The sequence below is a fragment of the Cupressus sempervirens genome, chromosome 3 (assembly GCF_028749045.1).
Source record: "Cupressus sempervirens isolate cs-2001-9-10 chromosome 3, ASM2874904v1, whole genome shotgun sequence".
NCBI classification, from domain to species: Eukaryota; Viridiplantae; Streptophyta; class Pinopsida; order Cupressales; family Cupressaceae; genus Cupressus; species Cupressus sempervirens.
Window position 1 is genome coordinate 683,162,552 of NC_143120.1, and position 19,923 is coordinate 683,182,474.

Here is a 19,923-nt window from a genome sequence, read left to right on the forward strand (position 1 = left end):
TTAATCTGTTCCACTGAACCATCTGTCTCCTCAACTGACAAAGAGACCTCCACTAATTGCTGTTCATAAGGATCCACAATCACTCCAACCTCGAAAGATTGATCGTGGAGAGAATGGACATGAGGGTCAGAGTGAGCCCTCGCAACCAACAATTGTAGAAGAATCATCATCAATGAGAAGATGTAAGTCCTCAAGTCAGTCTCCCAAGTCAACTGAAGCTGGAGCTGGAAGACTAGATGTACCATGATGTGATGGACCTTTCACTGTGGCAATATAAGCACATGGACTGGACTGATGTGACCTCTCACTGCAACTGTCGATAGAACCCCACGTGTCTAAACCTGTTGAAGCACTATCGCTAGTGTCACTATCAGTTTCCACTGTATATGAAGTGCGGAGAGGAGTAGAGGATAAGTTGGGAGAACTTTCCTCAAAGTGAACATCCTTCTCCACAAAAGTCTCATGAGTCTCTAGATCCATTAGTCTGTAAGCCTTCACATTGTCTTCATAACCGATAAAGGTACAAGGCCTAGGTGTCGGTGCCTTGCAACTCCTGGAAGATAGGTTAGCCCATGTTGGACAACCGAAGACTCTAAGATGACTCACAACTAGTTTTCTACCACACCATGCCTCAAAAGGAGTCTTGCCATCTAAGGCTGGATGAGGAGACCTGTTAAGTAAGTGAGTAGCACTGCTAATGGCTTCAACTTCTAATGTAGGATCAAGAGACTTGGCCTTAATCATGCAACTTGCCATGGTCTTGAGAGTCCTAATCCTCATAGCTACAACATCTGTCTTGTGCGGACTGAATGCTGGTGAGTTCTGAAGATCAATCCCCTCAATTCTACAAAAGTTCTTAAGTCTTCTGTCGACATATCTGTTCTCATTGTCCACCCTTAATACTTTGATGGCTTTCCTTGACTTGTGTTCAACATGAGTCTTGAAGTCTTGAAGCTTATGAACCACTTCATTCTTATGATGAAGAAAGAAGACCCAAGTGAATCTCGAAAAGTCATCAACAAATATGAGTATGTAGCGGCCTTGGCTGACTGAAGTCACTGCAAAGGGTCCTGCTAACACCATGTGAACTAACTGAAGAACAACTGGAGCTCGAGAAGACTTCCCTTTATCATACTTCTCCTTGAGATTCATATCCACTGAACAAGATGAACACTCTCCCTTAGAAAAGCTGATGTTGGGTAGACCTTTGACCATGTGTTTTGAGCAAAGTTGCTGAAGAGAGCGGAAGTCAAGGTGACCAAACCGCTCATGCCATAAGTTGTTTGAAGTAGAGTGAGTTAACAAGGCTTGAGAAGGACTCTTAGGCACAAAGTGGGAGAACGAGTATAACCTCTTGCCATAATTGACTTTCCCAACTGCTACCAATGAATCATCTCTAAGACTTCGCACCATCACTGAATCGGGAAGGAACTCAACCTTATGACCATCTCCAAGGTGACTGATTTGGTAAACTGATAGGAGATTGGAAATTAGATTTGGAACATAGAGAACATCTTTGAATTCCCCATCTTCAATTTCTACATTTCCTTTCCCTTCAACTTCCATCTTAGCATCATCTCCTACGAAGATGTGTGGTACCTTTGACTACTTCAACGAAGAAAAGTCTTTCTTTGAAGAACTCATGTGGTAGGAGGCACCTGAGTCAAGTATCCATTCCGAAGAAGAATTTGTGTTTGCCATAAGTGCTTGACGTTTACCCTTTGAAGAGGTTGGAGTAGAATCCTTGGAAGTACCTGGCACTTGAATCTTGTTCTTCTTGAGTAGATTTTCTAACTCATCGATTCTTTTTGTCTTGCAATGATGCTCGTCATGATTTGGCTTTTTGCAGTATGCACAAAAGAGTTTTTCCTTCTTTTCATTACTTCCCTTCTGGTTTGAAAAAGAAACGCCTTGTTGAGAGGAGGATTGTTGTGTCTCAGATTGTGTTTTCTACTTCCACTGCTTCTTCTTGTTGTTTCTTTTTCCCCCTTGACTTGATTTGGAATCATCACTAGCCACCAAGGCTTTGGTCTTGGATGACTTGAGAAGTCCAAAATCCACCAAGTGAGATTGTTCAACAATCAACATGTCTGCAAATCCATCAAAGGAAGGCTTCTGGTAAGCAGATCCCATGGTTAACCTATGAGTATTAAAACTCAAAACAAAGTTAGCGTACTCAGAAGGTAGCTTCTTCAGGATGTGATGAATCAACCTATCATCCTTTATGGGATTTCCACAATCTTTAAGAAGTGCCCTATACTCATTAACTTTGATGATGTAATCCTGAATTGTGTCATAATTTTTAGGATCCAAGAGAAGTAGATCATCTTCAATCTGAAATCCCTTTTCTTCATCCACTTTACCATACAACTGTTCAAGTTTATCCCAAGCTTCCTTAGATTCTGAACAATTTTTAATGTGAAAGAGAAAATCCCCATGTACACAACTCCTGATAACACCTAAAGCTTGTCAGTCTTGTCTTTGCCAATCAATGAGTTCTTTAGAATCAGTAGGTTTGGTAATTGTACCATCAACATACAAACTATATCCTTTTTCCATTAATCTACTCCATGCAATATCTTTCCATGTAGAATAGTTGCATGAAGTTAAAGGAGGACATTTAAAACCCATGATGCAGAAAATGAAAGAGCACAAAATAGAGACACTAGAAACATGGTACACACCCCCCCCTTTCACTCAATCAAAAGACCCCCCCAAAAAAGATGCTTTGGCACTTTATAAGTAGTGCGTTTACAACAGGCCACTTGTCAAAATGAACAAAGTGGACTTTCTGATTTTGCTTTTACAACTACCTTATGAGGCTTAAATCTGTCACTTAAGCACTATAGCTTAGTTTTACAACAATTCTGAAAAAAATCAAAGCTTTACAATGCCAAAGAAGGCCTAATTCTGAAAGTGAGAAATTGGTCCACACAACCCTAGAATTTGACTTCAAATCTGGAAAGTAGACGAAAAAATACACACTTTCAAAAAAAATGGAACCTGAAAAAGTGACCAGATGTGCTCGTACGGAGCTTCTGAAGTTGCAAAATGCAGGATTATGTAGGTACAGTCGCCAAAAAATGCAATTTTTGCAAAATCTGTGCACTAAAACTAGAAAACAACACCACCACTGAAAATTTCAGGAAATTTTACCTGATTTCAAAAAAAATTGCACCTGAATCGGAGTCCGGATGTTCAAGTTATTGGCTCTCAGAGTCAGGCTACCAAATTGAAAAGCAATCTGGAGAGGGGTCTGGAGGAGAAACTGTGAGTCTAAATTAGACAGTCAAACGGCTGTCAACGCAGTTAAAGAACACTTGAAAATGATGGTCAAACGACCGTCAAATTTAAAATTGAGAAAAGATGACGTCAGCAAAAATGTAAGCCCTGTGCTGACGTGGCAGGTGACTCAGTGTGTCCGTATTGTACAGAACGTATGGAATGCTTGCGTGGCAAAGGTCGGCTGTCCACGGGTGACGTGGCCATACCGGAACTATACTGTGGCAGTCAGTTGACGTGGACACCTCCGTGTGAGAAAACAGTCGGCAGAAGAAAGTTTAGGTGCTAGGCGGGAGGAATTTTCCAATGCGGGTTTTGAAAACTTTGAAACCACCGTTATCAGTTAAAACCGCTTGCCGAAAACCATGATTCGGGTTTTGCGAAACAACTGCTAGTAAATACGAATCGCGCCAGTTTTACTTGCGCAGTTGCCGAGGTAATTCAGTGCTGACGCCGGGAAACGTGGAAACAGCGTTCGCCGGAGTTCAACAGTGCACGGGATCTGCAAGAAAAGGGACTGTCACCGCAGCCGGAAAACGGGAAATGGCGCCGAAAACATGGATGCCGATGCCGATGTCGGAAACGTAGCAGCGAGAGAGTCCTCAAAACTCACTGCCGAAAATGAAATCTACCAATAAACACGCAAATTGCCGGATGTCCGTGCCTCGGCAAGATCTGACTGCGACGTCGGAGTTAGACGCCGAACCCTGCGGGCGGGATCTAAAGTCTGCAACGCCGGATGGTTGATGCGGCCGCCGGGATCAAAACTCCTTGGTCCCACATTGTTGTGGGTTTGCACCTTTGGGTGTATAAAAAAAATGCACCGCAGACCATTAAACAAAGAGCTTACGCCGGTGATTGTTGCCGGATTCAAGGCTGTCAGGTTTGAGGGAGGTATTGCCAGATTGTACAGTCGAAAATTATGATGTGCCCACTGCATGAGTGGTACGGTCCGATCTGATTATTGATGCAGAATACTATCTATGCTTAAGAAAAAAAGTCCTCCTGCCACAAATAAAAAATTGCAGGGCCGGGAGCTCACAGCCCGGTTTTGCTCAAAAAAATTCTCTACTACCAACCCATAGGGCTAAAAAAAATTTCGAAAATTTGCAAGAAAAATATGGCGGAAATACAGGTAATACAGAGAAAATAAATTCAAATCCGAAAAATTAAATTACAAATCTAAAAATAAGATCATACCCATACTGCAAATCAGGGCCTCCGAGGTCCAATTTGCAAAAAAAATTTGCCTCGCGGTCGACTTTGAGCCAAAGTAGCCAAGTTTATAGTCAATTTTCACCGGTTCAGCGTTTCGGACGCAATGGCGAGGTCAGATCTGGCACTGGACACTCCCAATTTCTGTAGCACTCTGGATTCGAGCTAAGGTGATGAAGCAAGCAAGAGGTCTCGAACGGCTTGTGATGAGAAAATCTCCAAGAAGCTCTGATACCATGTAAGAATTTGCCTGAGGACAAAATTCACCCTGGAACTAAGAACTCAAATACAAGCACACAGTAGACCAAAAGAGAGAGAGTATGATCAGAATAACAATGTATTCAATAACTTGTTCATGAGAGTACACTAGGAGTGCCTGTATATAAAGGCCTCTGAGATACATCTCGAATGTCTCGTAACTAGCGCCATGATGTGTCATACAACCAAGCACATGTCCACCAGATATGGGTTATCCTCCATTAAGCACGGAAGTAAGTGTGGTGATAAGAGGATAAGCCTACAAGGGTGTGACACGCAAAACAGTGTTGTAGACACCATGTGCTTAAATAGAGTTGCGTACTCCTGTGTTGTCTACATGACAACTCAAAAGGTGTGCGAACTCCTAAGTGTCTCATAAATAAAAATAATAAAATAATGCATTAACCTAAGTAAACTTAAGTAAGTGTAATAAGTAAATATTTATTTACACCAACAATGTCATTGTGAATTTGAGACTCCATTCTTGCTATGCACACTAACGACCTTGAGCTACCAATAATGCAAGTCTTTGGAGATATTTAATAGATGTGTGGGTAGCCCTTTCCTTAAAATAAATTTGGAAAATAACATTAGGAAGAATAGTGCAGTAGTGTTAGCATGCCCAGCGTCCAGGTTGCACATCAATTGTTTGTTGAAATTCCAAGTGTAAAAAATTTGATGTCTTAAATCAGATTAAGGGCTGGAATCTTATAGTGTCAAACCGGAATCGGAATATGAGTTTTGAATTCCCATTTTGGTCTGAAATGAGGATTGGAATTGGAATTACATTTTGAATTTATTTTTTTCCGCTCAACAAAAACTCTCAAGCAAATGCACTTCATCTTATTTCATTGTTTTCTGGGCTAATTAGTTTTTCTGGACTTATTTTTATTCTTTATGTTAGGGTTGGATGGTAGGGTGGAGCCTCAAGGTGAAACAGTTTATTTAGTGTGCACAATTATACCCAGTTTCAGACTGAGCCTTATTGATAGTATCAGAATGAGCCCACACGCCCTTAATCACCAAAAAAGTTATTGCCCACAACAAATCACTTGTTGAAAATGTCATGATTCTATACACAACTTCTCAATTGCTCTCATTTAGAAGAAGCTTGATATAAACTGCTATGTTTGCGCTTTTTGTTCTTCTGTGAGTCATTGCATCCAACTCCATATAGAAAATGGCTTTGGAAGATAATATTTATTTATTTTTAGGCTTTATCCCTTGCTCTGCCATGATGTACTTCCCAATGTACAACCTATTTAGAGCTAAAGTTAGAATTTATATATGTCCTGAATTGACGATTCTATGTTTTTTAGAAGGTTTTTCTGATCAGTTGCAACTTGTGTTTCTTGCACGCCATTGTCTCCATAAAAGACTCTTTGCTCTGTTTTATTTCCCATTGTTAACTACCAATTGAATTTCAAGGCTTAATGGTTTCAAATTCTCCTATTGATTGGTATGGTAATAGCGGATACTAGATTTATAGTCAAGTATTCTAAGGTATCGAAAATTGACAGTCTGATTTAGATTTTCCTATTGATTGGTATTAGTGGATAATAGCTAGTATGGAATCTAGAATTCTACTCAAGTGTCATAGAATGCTCATTTTGGACCACATGATTTCTTCAAAATGTTCATACAAATTGAATCAAATCAAAATGTCTTCAAAATGTTCCAATTCCAATTCAAATTTCAATTTTAGTTTTGTAGAACCAAACACAGAAAAACATCTTCCCCATCAAATTCTAGGGTGAACCAAATGGGTCCAACTATTTTCCCAAGACCCAATTCCGAATTAACAAATCCAGCATCTAACAATTTCCGGATATAAGGCAAAGGCAGCATTTGCTAATGCCAACAGCCAAACGGCCCCTTAGAGTGGTGATCGAACCATGGAGGTGAAACACCTGAATTGCAATCACTTGCAATCAAATTGCTCTCACAAGTAGTAGCTCTTCATCTTGTGAGAGAAATTTGAGTACTTATGGTTTTATTTATTAACAAAAGCAGAATCGACTAGGATCAAAGAAAGCAAAGAAGTTAATCTACATTCATAGCACTCTTTATCTTCTCTCCGTGTTGATCTTGGGTACATGGAAGGTCCTTCAGCAAAACGGGGGCTAACGTGCACATGATGGAGAAGTTGCAGCCACGGGGGATGAATTGGTTGAACCAAATGGCCTTAATGAATTGACCCCACTTATACTACCATCAGAAGAACTTGAGTTAGAGAGTGATGAGTATTTGGATAGCATCCTAGTTGAGGATTTTGATATGGATGATCAAAACATGGCAACATAAATGATAAATTTCTGATTTTTGTCTTTTGTTTGGATATTAGCATTTGCCATTGAACTATCAATATTTTGGATTTCAATATGTAATTACAATCTAATATGAAACATTGAAATATTTAGTGTGAGTTTTGAACTCTTTGACAGGATGTCATTTGACATTTGTGAATTTAAACTTAAAAGTTAGTGTTATTTGTTGTTCTTTCTTTCAAAGTTCTATGTCATGTTATTTTCTAAAATTATTAAATTTAACGTATAAAAAAAATGACGTCTCTAAGTAAACTGTCTCCTGGTAACCTTGCTTGTCATCTAAGAAATTTGAATGCCATGAAGGTATGACAAAAAATTGGGATCTAGCCCTTGAGCATGCTAATCTCGATGCTACATTTACACTACTCGCCCAGGTCTCTATAGGCGAGGCATCTTTTGCACTTGACATAGCTAGTAGGAATGGTTCAAATCAAATTGAACCAAATGTTTACCTTGATGCTTCTGATGAGTAAAACATGAATATTAAATGTTGATTGTAGTTGGAATTCTTACTGTGCAATGAAAATTCTGAGACTTGATGTAATGTCCCTTTTCTCAAATAGGATATAATAATAAATTTAAAATATAAAATAATTAAATAGATGACAAACTAGTAGCAAGCATATAAGACGATATAAGTAGCAAGCAGCAATGACAAAGTAATGAGCAGAGATAAAGGTTAAGACAGCAGTGATATAGTAATGTGCAGCAATGCTATTATGAAAGCCACCAAACAATTTTCTTAAGAACAGCAACCATAATTATCTGAAAGCAGCAATCAAGGTTAAAGGTTTTCTTTGTGGCCCCGTTTGGTTACGGGAAGAAGCGGCGCGGAATAGGGTTTCAAGGGCCAAAACCTAGTTATGGAGGAAAAAAAGAGCTTTGGATCATCAAACGCAAAACCCGGTTTCTGTTTTCTTATGTCAATTTTGCTCCAAAAATGGAAGAAACATCTTCCAAGAAATAGGTGGAAGTTGAAATGAAAACCCGAATTTGGGTTTTTATGAATGGGTTTGAATAAACCGTCGGGTCCGCGGAATCCGCCTTAGGTTTTTGCAAGAGCAAAAGTGCATTCGCCGCTGTTTTGTTGTGTTGTTGTGGGAAGATGAGGGTTTGTGCTGTTTTGTTGTTGTGTTGTGGGAAGACGAGGGTTTGTGGTGTTTGCTGTGGCCGTGGCATTTGCTGGGTTGTGGTCATGGCGTTTGCTAGGGTTTCTCTGCTTTGGATGGCGGCGGCGGCCGCCGCTTTGAACACAGCTCGTTTCTCCACTTTGAACAACGGCGGCGGCGGCTTTGAACAATTCTCTTCTCCCACCCACCTTTGCATATTGGGTTTTTTTTTGGGTTTTTTGTGTTCATTCAAACGGTAACAGTTTGTTGCAGGTCTGCTTAGAAAAATAGTTAATATATGCTCAGGAATGAGTTCCAGTATGTGCTTACGCCATTAACTCTGATTACCTATATATATCATAGTTAAAGTTTTGATTTTCTGTACCCATAGCAATGAAATTTATAGCATATCAATAGCTTTTATCTATACATAGCTGACCTATACATAGTTTATCATGGTTCTATTTATATCTGCTATCTGCTTAGCAATTTAGTCAATATATGTGGTAACTGTTTGTTTCAAATCTGTTTAGCAAAATAGTCAATATGTGCTCACTAATAAATTCCAGTATAGTGCTGTGAGAGATCAATACTAGTGAAATGAACAACTAAACTTTGTAACAATTTCTGGCTGTTTGTTTCAAATCTGTTTAGCAAAATAGTCAATATGTGCTCACTAATAAATTCCAATATAGTGTCGTGAGAGATCAATACCAGTGAAATGAACAACTAAACTTTGTAACAGTTTCTTGCCAGTAATGAGTTCTCGTATAGTGTTGTGAGAGATGAATGCAATACCATTAAATAGAGCCAAGTCATAAACTATGTATGGATCAACTATGTATACATCAATGGCAATCATGACTTTTATCTATACATAATTAATATGTGCTCAATAATGAATTCCAGTATGTGCTCATGTGATTAGCTGTATATATCATAGTGCCAATCATAATAGCCATATCATGATTCTATTTCTATCTGCTATCTGCTTAGCAAAACAGACAATATATGCTGTAACTATTTGTTTCGAATCTGTTTAGCAAAATAGTCAATATATGTTGTAACAGTTTGTTTAGAATCTATTTAGCAAAATAGTCAATCTGTGCTCACTAATGAGTTCTAGTATAGTGTTGTGAAAGATCAATGCAATACCATTAATCAAAGTGAATCATGCCAATGAAACAAACAACTAAACTATGGATATATCAAGTATGTATTGATCCATGCAAAATCATTCAACATACTTATGAGGTTATAAACTATGTAGAGATCAATGCAATACCATTAAACGCAGCCACCTCATAAACTATGTATGGATGTCTGTCCTATATTTATGTAGTATACATGGAAGCTCAATGAAAATCATGGCTTTTATCTATACATAGTTGACCTATACATAGTTTATCATGGTTCAAATCTGTTTAGCAAAACAGTCCAATATATGTTGTAACAATTTGTTTCGAATCTGCTTAGGAAAACAGTAAATATGTGATAAGTAGGAGATAATTTCCACAGCAAGTCAAATTGTGATATTGCTATCAGGATTTTAACTGTGTGATTTTTGAGTCACCCTTGTGAGCATCACCTAGATCCAATGAGTGCTAAGTGTTCCATTTATTCTCATGAGAGATGGATTCATGTTGAATCACTACTCATGAAACATGGGTCAATGAGTTTGACTCAAAAATCACAGTTAAAATCCTGATAGCAATATCACAAGTAAATATGTGCTCAGTAATGAGATCAATGCAAATCATGCCCATGAAATAAGCAACTAAACTATGTATACATCAACTATACATAGTTTATGAGGTCATAAACTATGTATAGATCAATGCAGAAAGAAACTCTATTCCCACTGCCAACAATGCTCCTTTTCATCTTCTAAAAGACGAGCCTCAGTTTCAGCGGACCCAACGGTTTATTAAAACACATTCATAAAAACCCAAATTCAGGTTATAGTTTGTACATGTGTATGTGTACATAACATACATGTGTCTGTACATTTATACATGTGTGTACATGCATACATACATACATACATTCATGTGTGTGTACGTACATACATACATACATGTGTGTGTACGTACATACATACATACATACATACATGTGTGTGTACGTGCATACATGCATACATACATGTGTGTGTACGTACATACATACATGTGTGTGCACATACATATACACATACATGTGTGTATACATATAGACAAATGGAATCAGTATTATGCTTTCATTGGTATAGATAGATTACATGGAGTAGAATGACACATTATTGTAGTTTGTTCATTATGGGCTTATGATCCTTAGTAGTTGGTACTCCTTGTTGTATTTGAATAAATAATTGACTTCTTAATGCAATGAGGCTAGCAAATAATCATGTTGTATCTCGATAGGTGATAGTTGATATCTCATAACTAATAGTGTTTAAATTGTCCACATTTCAGGTCATTGATGGATCCTATGGAGAGTATAGAGGTTCAAGGAAGCATAGTTAGGAATACCACATACACCCGCATTCTCACAATTCTTTTTGCTTTTGTTGGCATAGCCAAAGTACTGGTAGACCACTCACTGTATGATGTCATTATGTTTGACATTGAGCTGTTTACACTTATTGTGGATTTCTATCTAACAGCATTGACCCTTCTTTCTCTAGCGGTTACAAGTGTTACCTTGTGATCGGGGGATTTGGGGTAGCATGGCATTATGTCTTCATCGTGTATGAGGTGGCTCACATTATGGCTTGCATGGAGATGCCTGACTCTTCAATATTGTCAGTTCATTGTTTAACAATGTGCATTCCTTTGTATTCAACAATAGAAAACTATTCGGGTTTGATTATATCATGCATCATTTTTGGAATGGTGGGTGGTTTGATTATTCAAACTCTTCGATGGAAATTGCTGAGTATTCTCGTGTCTTACCTGGTGTCTTGATTATCGTCAATTCAGTGTGATGAATCATTTTTGTTCTTTTGTATTCAACGAATAGAGTTTATTTGTTGCGGAAGATTTTTTGTTGATGTATTACAGTAGAAAGATTGAAAATCTTCATTCTCAGAATTGACATGATTTCTGAGTGTGCAGTTTAAAGATTTTGGTGAGTGAATAATTTAATATTATTGACTATAGTATCTGTGACATACTTGAAGGATGTTATATTTTCTGTTTGCATAGCTAAGTGATTGAACATTGTATAACATTGAAGGGTTGATTGTTTAGTGCTCACTGCTAACAATCAGAAATTTCGAGAACTCTAAATTTGATGATTGCATATAATAAAGGATCTATATTTTGTGGGCTGGGATTTACACCCTTAAGTGGAGTGTTTTCCCAGGATAAGGCCTCATGTTCTCTGATCATTTGTGCTTTGAGTTTCAATTCTTTGTTTGTTTATGCATTCTGGTTCAAATTTAACATGGTATCAAAGTGTGTCTGAGGAAGCAATCCAGAACCAGACTCTATAAGTTATTACTCTTTGCTCTACTTTCAATTTGTGTGTTTCAGGCTTCTATAATGGTGAATGGTCTGAAAGTTGAACACAGATTGGATGGATCATTGAATTTCTCATCACAGAAATTTAGAATTCTAATCGCGCTTGAAGAGAATTATCTTGACTACATGCATTCTGATGTAGCTGAACCTTCTGATGACACTGAGAAAGCACAATGGATAAAAAATAAAATCATGGCAGTGAAGATTGTTAAATTCGATGATCAGATTAATTTAATATATGTTTAATTTTCTATATATAATCTTGATACTATTTATCAAGATGATATTTAATAGTTATGTATATCAGTCTGATTGCAGACTGTAATATATCTATGTCTATTTAATGGCCTGATTGCAGACTATATATCAATAGTGTTGACAGGAGATCACATGTAGTGTTGGCAGAAAATCACATACTTTGAGGACTGTTTCCTGTTATATGTTTGCAGAGTGTGATTACTGCAGGTTTCCACTGTATTATATAGATTAGAATAGACCCATCATGAAATCATGTCCCCAGTGAGTTGTGATTCCAACGTGGAGTCACGACTCATCATGGTCATGACTTCCATGACTATCTCATTCAAAATAATACTGTCAGCCATGTCGGTGACTAATCTGTCGATAATCCATATTATTATTATGCCATCGTTATATTAGATGTCAATTCAATTTATATATAAACAATGATAGTTACAATGATATATATAAATACTAAGCTACAAAAACTTGTCCTCACCTCACTTTCTAACTCTTTAATATTTATCTTGCAAATGCTTGGTGGTGAAATTGGGGTGGAAATGTACAAATCTGCAAAAACTTGCTCTTCGCATCTTATGTCAGCCATGTAGGTCATCCAGTCATGAGCATAATTGGATCTTGTTTGAATCCATTCCCAAAAAGAAGAGCAACAAGTTGGCACAGAAACGCCTAAATGACCTTGTCTTTGCGTATTATAACCTCAAATTGTGCATACGAAAGGTAGATTCATCACCAGCTAAGCCACTTGATCTGGATGAAATGGATCCTTTTGGTGATTGGACAACACAGGAGCAGCCTTCATTGTTCACCGAGGATGACATATATGAATTGGAGAGGCAGGCTATGGAGGAGAGTTTTACACGAGGACTAGATGACATTCAGGAGGAGGGCAGTGAGAGCGAGGACACTAACAGTGAGTACAATGATAGTGCGGATGAGGAGATTAAGGAGTCATTGCCAGGGCCAGGGCCAGCACCAGCCCCAGCACCAGCACCAGCACCAGCACAAACAACTACTACGGCTAGAGCTGCTAGACCCCCTCCCTCTCCCATAGTTTTGACTAGAACTAGTGGGAAGGGGAAGATGAAAGTGGGGACTAGTTTCATATTGAACTTGAAATTTGTATTTATATTTTTACAAAGACATTTCACTATTTGTAGTTTTCTTCAGAGTTCAGAGTCTCTGACTACATCGACATTCCATATGAGGATAAGATTTTGTTACTTATTGCATTTCCATATATCTAGATCAGCTTGTTTGGTTTGTTTACTCATTACATGCATCTACTTAATGAATTTTGTGAGAAAATAAAATGCATTTTTAATTAAATTTAAGTCATTTTTAATATTCTCGAGAAATTGCCGATTTCTCTATTGAAAGAAATATTTACTTGCTAAGATGTAACCCTAACCCTAATTTGTTGCAATTGTGATTCGAGGCAAATTTGAAAAGGGCATTAAACTTGAGATATCATTTTTGTAAATTATGAATATGATATTATAAGGTAAGAGCAAGTAGATCTCCACAATCCATAGTTAATCTTTAAATTACTATTGGATTCGATTGTGTTAGTGTTTTTTTGCATCATCATTTCAGATCACACTTTGTAATCCATCATCAGGATGAATGATAAAGAGCAAAAGAAAGAAAATGATGGATCACAGAGTTTGCTCTGAAACATTGATGCAAAAAACATAACACAATCAAATCCAAAAGCAATTTGAACAATATTATAAGATATTTAGATATTCTATTTAATGTCAATTAAGGATTCAAATCACTGTGCTTAATTTAACATATATGTGTGTGCATGTGTGTGTGTACGTACATCAATACATATATATATATTCCCATACCAAAAAAATTGTTGTAGCATCATAATAGGGTTTGATTCACTTACCCAAACCTATACCAAAATCAACAAGTTATCTTTAACTCATCGAGGGGGAATGCATCAATTGGTATAAGCTCTAATAGAAAAGCAAGAAGAATCATAGGAAACTTCAAATCTCCAAAAGAGATACAAAGTAGAAAGTCCAATGTGGTTGTGATGTGCCTCTACATTTCGGGCCAAGTGCAACCTCATCCACCCCGTTGGCTTTAACTATGCAATCTAAGAAAACTGTAAAATTAGCTGTGAGATTGGCATGAGTCAACTAATGATACCATAAAATAGATTACACTTTGCCATTGCATCCAAGCAAAAAGTAACTTTTTATTTCACATTGCTCATCATTTACAAACATTCTGTTTATAGAAGCATCAAGACGGAACCAATACAAGCTCTTGCGAGCACAACAATAATTAAGTATTAACTCATTTCAAACAACCTATGGAAGATAAAGAGTCGGAAACCCAATTATCTACAAACCACCTCCACACTAGAAGTCAATTAGGGAAGATCGAGAATTTGAACTTGGATCCCCATAATAATAATTTGATGCTTCAATCTTTTAAATTCAATCTCTTGAACCAAATAAATTATAATTGATACATTTAACTGAGATTGGGATACGTCAACAAACTAGGCCAATTATAAGCCCTGGGTGAACTTGACGTCATAGATAAATCTCTGCTATTGCTATTGCATCCAGACCCATCGTCAAATTTTGTAAACTAACACATACAATTGAAATTGCGATACCTAAATATGCCCTTGCAAGCCTGGCTCAATTTGACAGAATGTGTCAATCTGTGTTACTGAATTCAAGGCCAGAATTGCTTTTTGTAAAATGATATCAAACTGAGATTAGTATACCATGTAGGCAGTATCACGTACAAACCTTAGGTGAATTTGACCGATCACGTTCAAGCCAAAAGTATGAGCCCGTACTTAGGAAGGAAACAATTTGAATAAAAGCAAAAACTATTGATGGGGTATAAATTGTAAATATACATACTTACTTCGAGCGTGTCTTGAACTGTCCTGCCATTAGGTTGTTTCTGGAAACCAACAAAGTTTGTGCCAATGTATTCGACTGCAACGAGGTACCTTTGAACCCCCGCCGACCTAAGGCTCATCTTTTTATTTGCCTGCCCTGTTTCAGCTTCTTCCTGCAATAATTTTGGTGTATTCATGCTTCGCAAATCACACTCGAGGCACCGCTTCCTATAACTGTTAATGGCATTTATTTGTGTGCTTTGTGTAGACATAGAGAAGAAACACTGTTCCTCTCAGTGTTGGGCGGTAAGTACACAATAAAAAACCTTTCTGTTCTAAAATTCGATTGAAACTTTTTTGTGGGGATGAATTTGACGATCAACACTGCCTGTCATGAGAATTGTTTGCAGCTGCTCGTTCAAAAGGCCTATTTGGTTGCAAGAATTAGCTGCTCGTTCAAAAGGCCTATTTGGTTGCAAGAATTGCCGAATGCAGAATTCATCTCTATCGAATAAGCTCTCTTCTGGTATTCGTGCATTCTTAAAATAATTTCTAGAATATCATTTGAACGTGTTTGGTTGACCTAGAAGAGTAGTCGAAATATGCATATTCTATGTTTGGTTGCAACAATTGAAATAGGAATTGGATTAAGTTTTGTTTTAAAATTTTAACAATTAAATTATTATTTTTTAATTGGAAAATAATTTAAATAAACAAGATCTTTTATTTATAAAAAATATTTTTTATTAATTTATTAAAAAGTCAAATTATTTTAATAAGACTATTTTATTTTTTAAATTGACTTTATAAGGGAAAGATATACCTTAACCTTTGAAATTCATCGAAATTCAAAGGACATATTATATTGTATATTATAAATTTAATTCCAAATTAAATCAAATTATTTTAATGAGTATAAGATTCAAAACTAAAATCATTTTATTTTTAAATATATTAAAGAAAATAAAAAAATACAAATAAATCGAAATCATTAATACGATATTTAAATGATCTTTCAACATGGTTTTAATAATAAGACTAAACACGAGATTTATTTGTGAAGATAAATTTATTAAAGTTTAGAAAATATATCAAATCTGATATTAGTCTTTTTTGTCATTTAAAAAAAAAACACATATTAAATGTTAAATAATGTTGACCTAGTTTATATCTTATGATGAAGGGAGAAAATCGTCCAAAAATGCATTTGAGTGACAAAATACAACCAAATGATGAAGTCACAGACCCGCCAACCCATCAAATTGGGTTTATTAAAAACTAGAATAAGAATAAGTTATTATTATTCCATTTTTTTTAAGAATTCCGCTATGCTCATTTTGGGGTCAAATTATAATAGGGGAAGTCTAATTCCCTATTTTGTATTTTACAAACAAACGTCAAATTGGCGAATGTGGATATTTAAATTTTCCTATTCCTGTCCAATTCCTGCAACCAAATGGGGCCTTAGGGCCCATTTGGTTGTTGGAATATGATTTGAGAATTGGCATTCAAAAACCTTGATTTGGGATTCTGGAACTTGAAATCCAGATTACTGATTTGAGTTTTTAATTTGGGACCGTTTGGTTCACCAAGAATTCATTATGAGAATACACATTTCCACTATTTGGTTGCACATTTCTGGAATTGGAATACCAACCACAATAAGCAATTTATTTTTATTTTTAAATTTCAACATGAATGAAATATATTTTTAATCCATCATTTTAGTGTGATTTAAAATGTGATAAAAAAGTATATTACACTTGACATGATTTTAGAGTCATTTTATTTATTGTCACTAAAACAATGCTACATATAGAAAATATGTACTCCAAAAACTTCATTAATTTATCAAGCTAGGGCAAGTCCAACTAGGATGACTCGAAGGTGGGTGCTTAGACGTTGTGTTATTATTTTAGACAACCATCAAAATTCCCAAAATCAAGAGGCTTACAATTTCCCTGATTTCTCATCAATGTTGCAACAGTTGTTATCGCTATCGTTCAACATATGTATGGTACCCTATTTAGGGCTTTGAGCTTTTGAAGCACATTCAAAACTCCACGCGGCTTTGACCATAAAATCTGGTAACATTCATCCCCCTAACTTGTCTTTCATCCTACGGCATTGGGGTTTCACGATGAAGTTACAAGTTAGGGTCACAACCTCATAGCAAAGCCAATACAACGGGTTTGTGTTAGATCTGATGGAGTGTCATGTAGTTTGGCAAAATCAAATACAATGGAAAAAGAATGGAAACTTTAACTAACTAATTTCATTACATTAGTCCACAATTTATTTTCTCTTATTGTTGAGTAACCAGAGCAAATAAAATGGAGAGCAAAAGCAGCAACGGCAATATATTTTAGCAATCCAAAAGTGAGCGCCAAAAAAAATAGGTCTGGCGAACATGCAAAAAAGTTTTTTCATTAATTTGGAATGCTTGTTTTTCCAAAATTGGAATTAAAATTGGTATTTGAGCAATACCAACTATTTGGAAGGAAGACCAAATCCTCGAATTGGGGGATAAATGAGGATACGAAATTCTAACTTTTTTCGAATTCCAATTCTCATTTCATTGACCCAAACAATGGATGACGATTTTTTAAGAATTTGCAAATTCTATTTCCTGTTGATATCCACGAACCAAACAAGCCTTAGGTCATTTCAGCTAGGATTGGAGGGAAGCACTTTTTTGAAAGTGATAAAGATTTTTGAGTTTAATTACTTTCAATATGAAATAGATAGATGGAAAAGGTCAAAGTCAATAAGGAGATCTTGTGTTTCATTCTTTTAATTGAATCTTAATTAAATAGTATATTCTTTGTTGACTTTTGAATTTAATGGAATCTACATATGTCCAAAATTAAAAAGTGTCACTTTATTTTATGGTGAAAATATAAACATTAATAGGGAGCAAGGGTCCAAAACAACATCAAGGATATGTATGGTCTCTTGATCAAGTAAACCTAAGTATTGATCGTATGATTGGGTTCTATGATGAGAAAGCTACATATATTTCACTAGATGTTGATAAGGAGTAAAAAGTTGGTATTTGGGTCATATTTTGTATGGATCTTGGTCTAGATAAGCCAATGGTGTTGATGTGATGTAATATTTCCAAATGATGAGAAGCATTTATTTTCTTATAGGCTAACTTTCCTACATTCTAATAATAATTATGAATATGAAGCTTTATTGATGGGGTAGAATATTGCTCACAAGCATGGTGTCTGATGCATTAAAATTAGTAGAGACTTTGAGTTACTATTGAAGAAAGTAAAAGGTATGTATGCAATCAATGAAGTAAACTCATAATACACAAAAAAATTATTTGGGACATCATAAAATTATTTAATAGCATTAGCATTAAATGGCGAGAGAGGAGTGAAAATATGGAGTCCACTGTTCTTATTAGTGTAGTGTCAAGGTACAATTTTAATGAAAATCTCCCTTTTTTGCATCAAAGCACCAAAGTCTTAAAAATACCCCAAACTAGACTTCATAAATATTTGATGACAACCAACAAAGTTGTAAGTTCTTGAATGGTATGGATGAGTTTGATAAACAACTAATTGATAATCAATTGTTGAAATTAAAGGTAAGAATGAAACCTCTATGAGAAAGAGATAGTGTATCTCAAGCCAAATATTATCCCCAAAGGATTAGTTGTCTTGGAGAAGAGGTTTAATAGTAGAGACCAATGTAGGAACAAAAGAAAATTAACTCACAAATTTGCTGAAGGAGTGTCTAGGCAAGTGTTATGCATGAGAATAGGTAGAATTTTTTTTTTAATTGTGTGATTATTTCTAAGTGTTTCTCCTCTCTAATTATTGTTCCAACAAATATGTAAGTATCCCAAGAGATTCTAAATGGTTGTTAGTCCCTTAGTTTTCCTCTTTAACTCATATTTAAACTATCTCCCATCAATCCTATGTCTTTAGTGGTAATCTCTTTCTCTCTTGGGCAATTATGAACTATAAAATTGTCCATGTTACTTTAGCTTTGTGAAGTCCTATAAAAAAAAAATTGTAATGTGAAAAATATGACCTTACCAAATTGAACAATAACCCAATATTCTCCCTTTTGGATCTATTCAAACATTTGAGGTGATGTTATTATATATTGTTACTCCAATTTCTTCTCATTTTCTCACCATTGTTGTAATTGAATCCATTTGTTCTTTAACCTGTTGCATTGTGATTTCACGCTTTTCCCTACCAATATTATCATTTGTATTATACTATATTATGTGTTGCACTTGTAATAATATATAAAATAGATTGTTTGTAGAGGTTTAAAAACCTATATTAGGGTTTGACTAAAAGAAAAGATCATATACAACCACCAAAAACATTGTCCTTTATTTGTTCAATATATAAGACTCAATGTGGAGGAAGATATAAAGTTCTTTAATGAGTTTGATGAAATATTTACCTTTCTATTTTTCTTTCAATTCGTCTACATTAGATGGTAATTGTTATTTTATTCATCTCATCATCTACTCCATTTCTAGTATTAATATTCTTCATTGAAGATTAAGACTTTGGTATATTTAGCCATTTGAAACTATAGCAATTCATATAGACATCCATACTTTAGTGCCAAGTCTTTTTCTTTCTTTTATTTATAGTTTTATTTTCCTATATTCAATTTTATCATTCATTTTCTAGTAAATAACAATTAACTTACATGTATGTTTTTAAATTGGTTAGTAGAACTAAACCATTCTCAATTTAAGACACTATTTAGGTTAGTTAAATTAATATACTCTAAATAGAAATGCATTAATTATTTAAATAAAAATAAGGTTAGTTAACCTAAGTAGAGACTATATTTTTCCCTTAGCAAAGGAACCTGGTTTTTCTTTCACCAAGTTAAAGAAATCATCCATCACCTTTTGTTAGAGAAACCCTAGACTTATCGCTTTTGCATATAAAAGTTGCCTTATATGATATAATAAATTTTAATCATTACATTCTCACACTCCCTAATGGGGCCTTGTTTTAGTGTTCCCTCCCATAACTCATTTTTAGCTTATTTATGACCTTTTCACAACAAAAATATTGTCTTATGTTATAGGATCT

General features: G+C 35.6%; 1 protein-coding gene across 2 annotated transcripts in view; it reads right to left on the reverse strand.

Annotated features, from left to right (window-relative positions):
* LOC149568571 (Pseudouridine synthase family protein) overlaps positions 1-15,143 on the reverse strand; it is a 213,173-nt gene extending 198,030 nt beyond the window's left edge. The window contains exon 1 of one of the 2 annotated variants that reach the window (XM_089821466.1): positions 14,860-15,143. In XM_089821466.1, coding sequence (XP_089677592.1) covers positions 14,860-15,108 — 249 coding nt within the window. In that variant the 5' untranslated portion in view covers positions 15,109-15,143. The remainder of the gene's footprint in view (positions 1-14,859) is intronic. The other variant, XM_089821467.1, reaches the window with a different exon arrangement.
* Between the last annotated feature and the right edge of the window lie 4,780 nt (positions 15,144-19,923).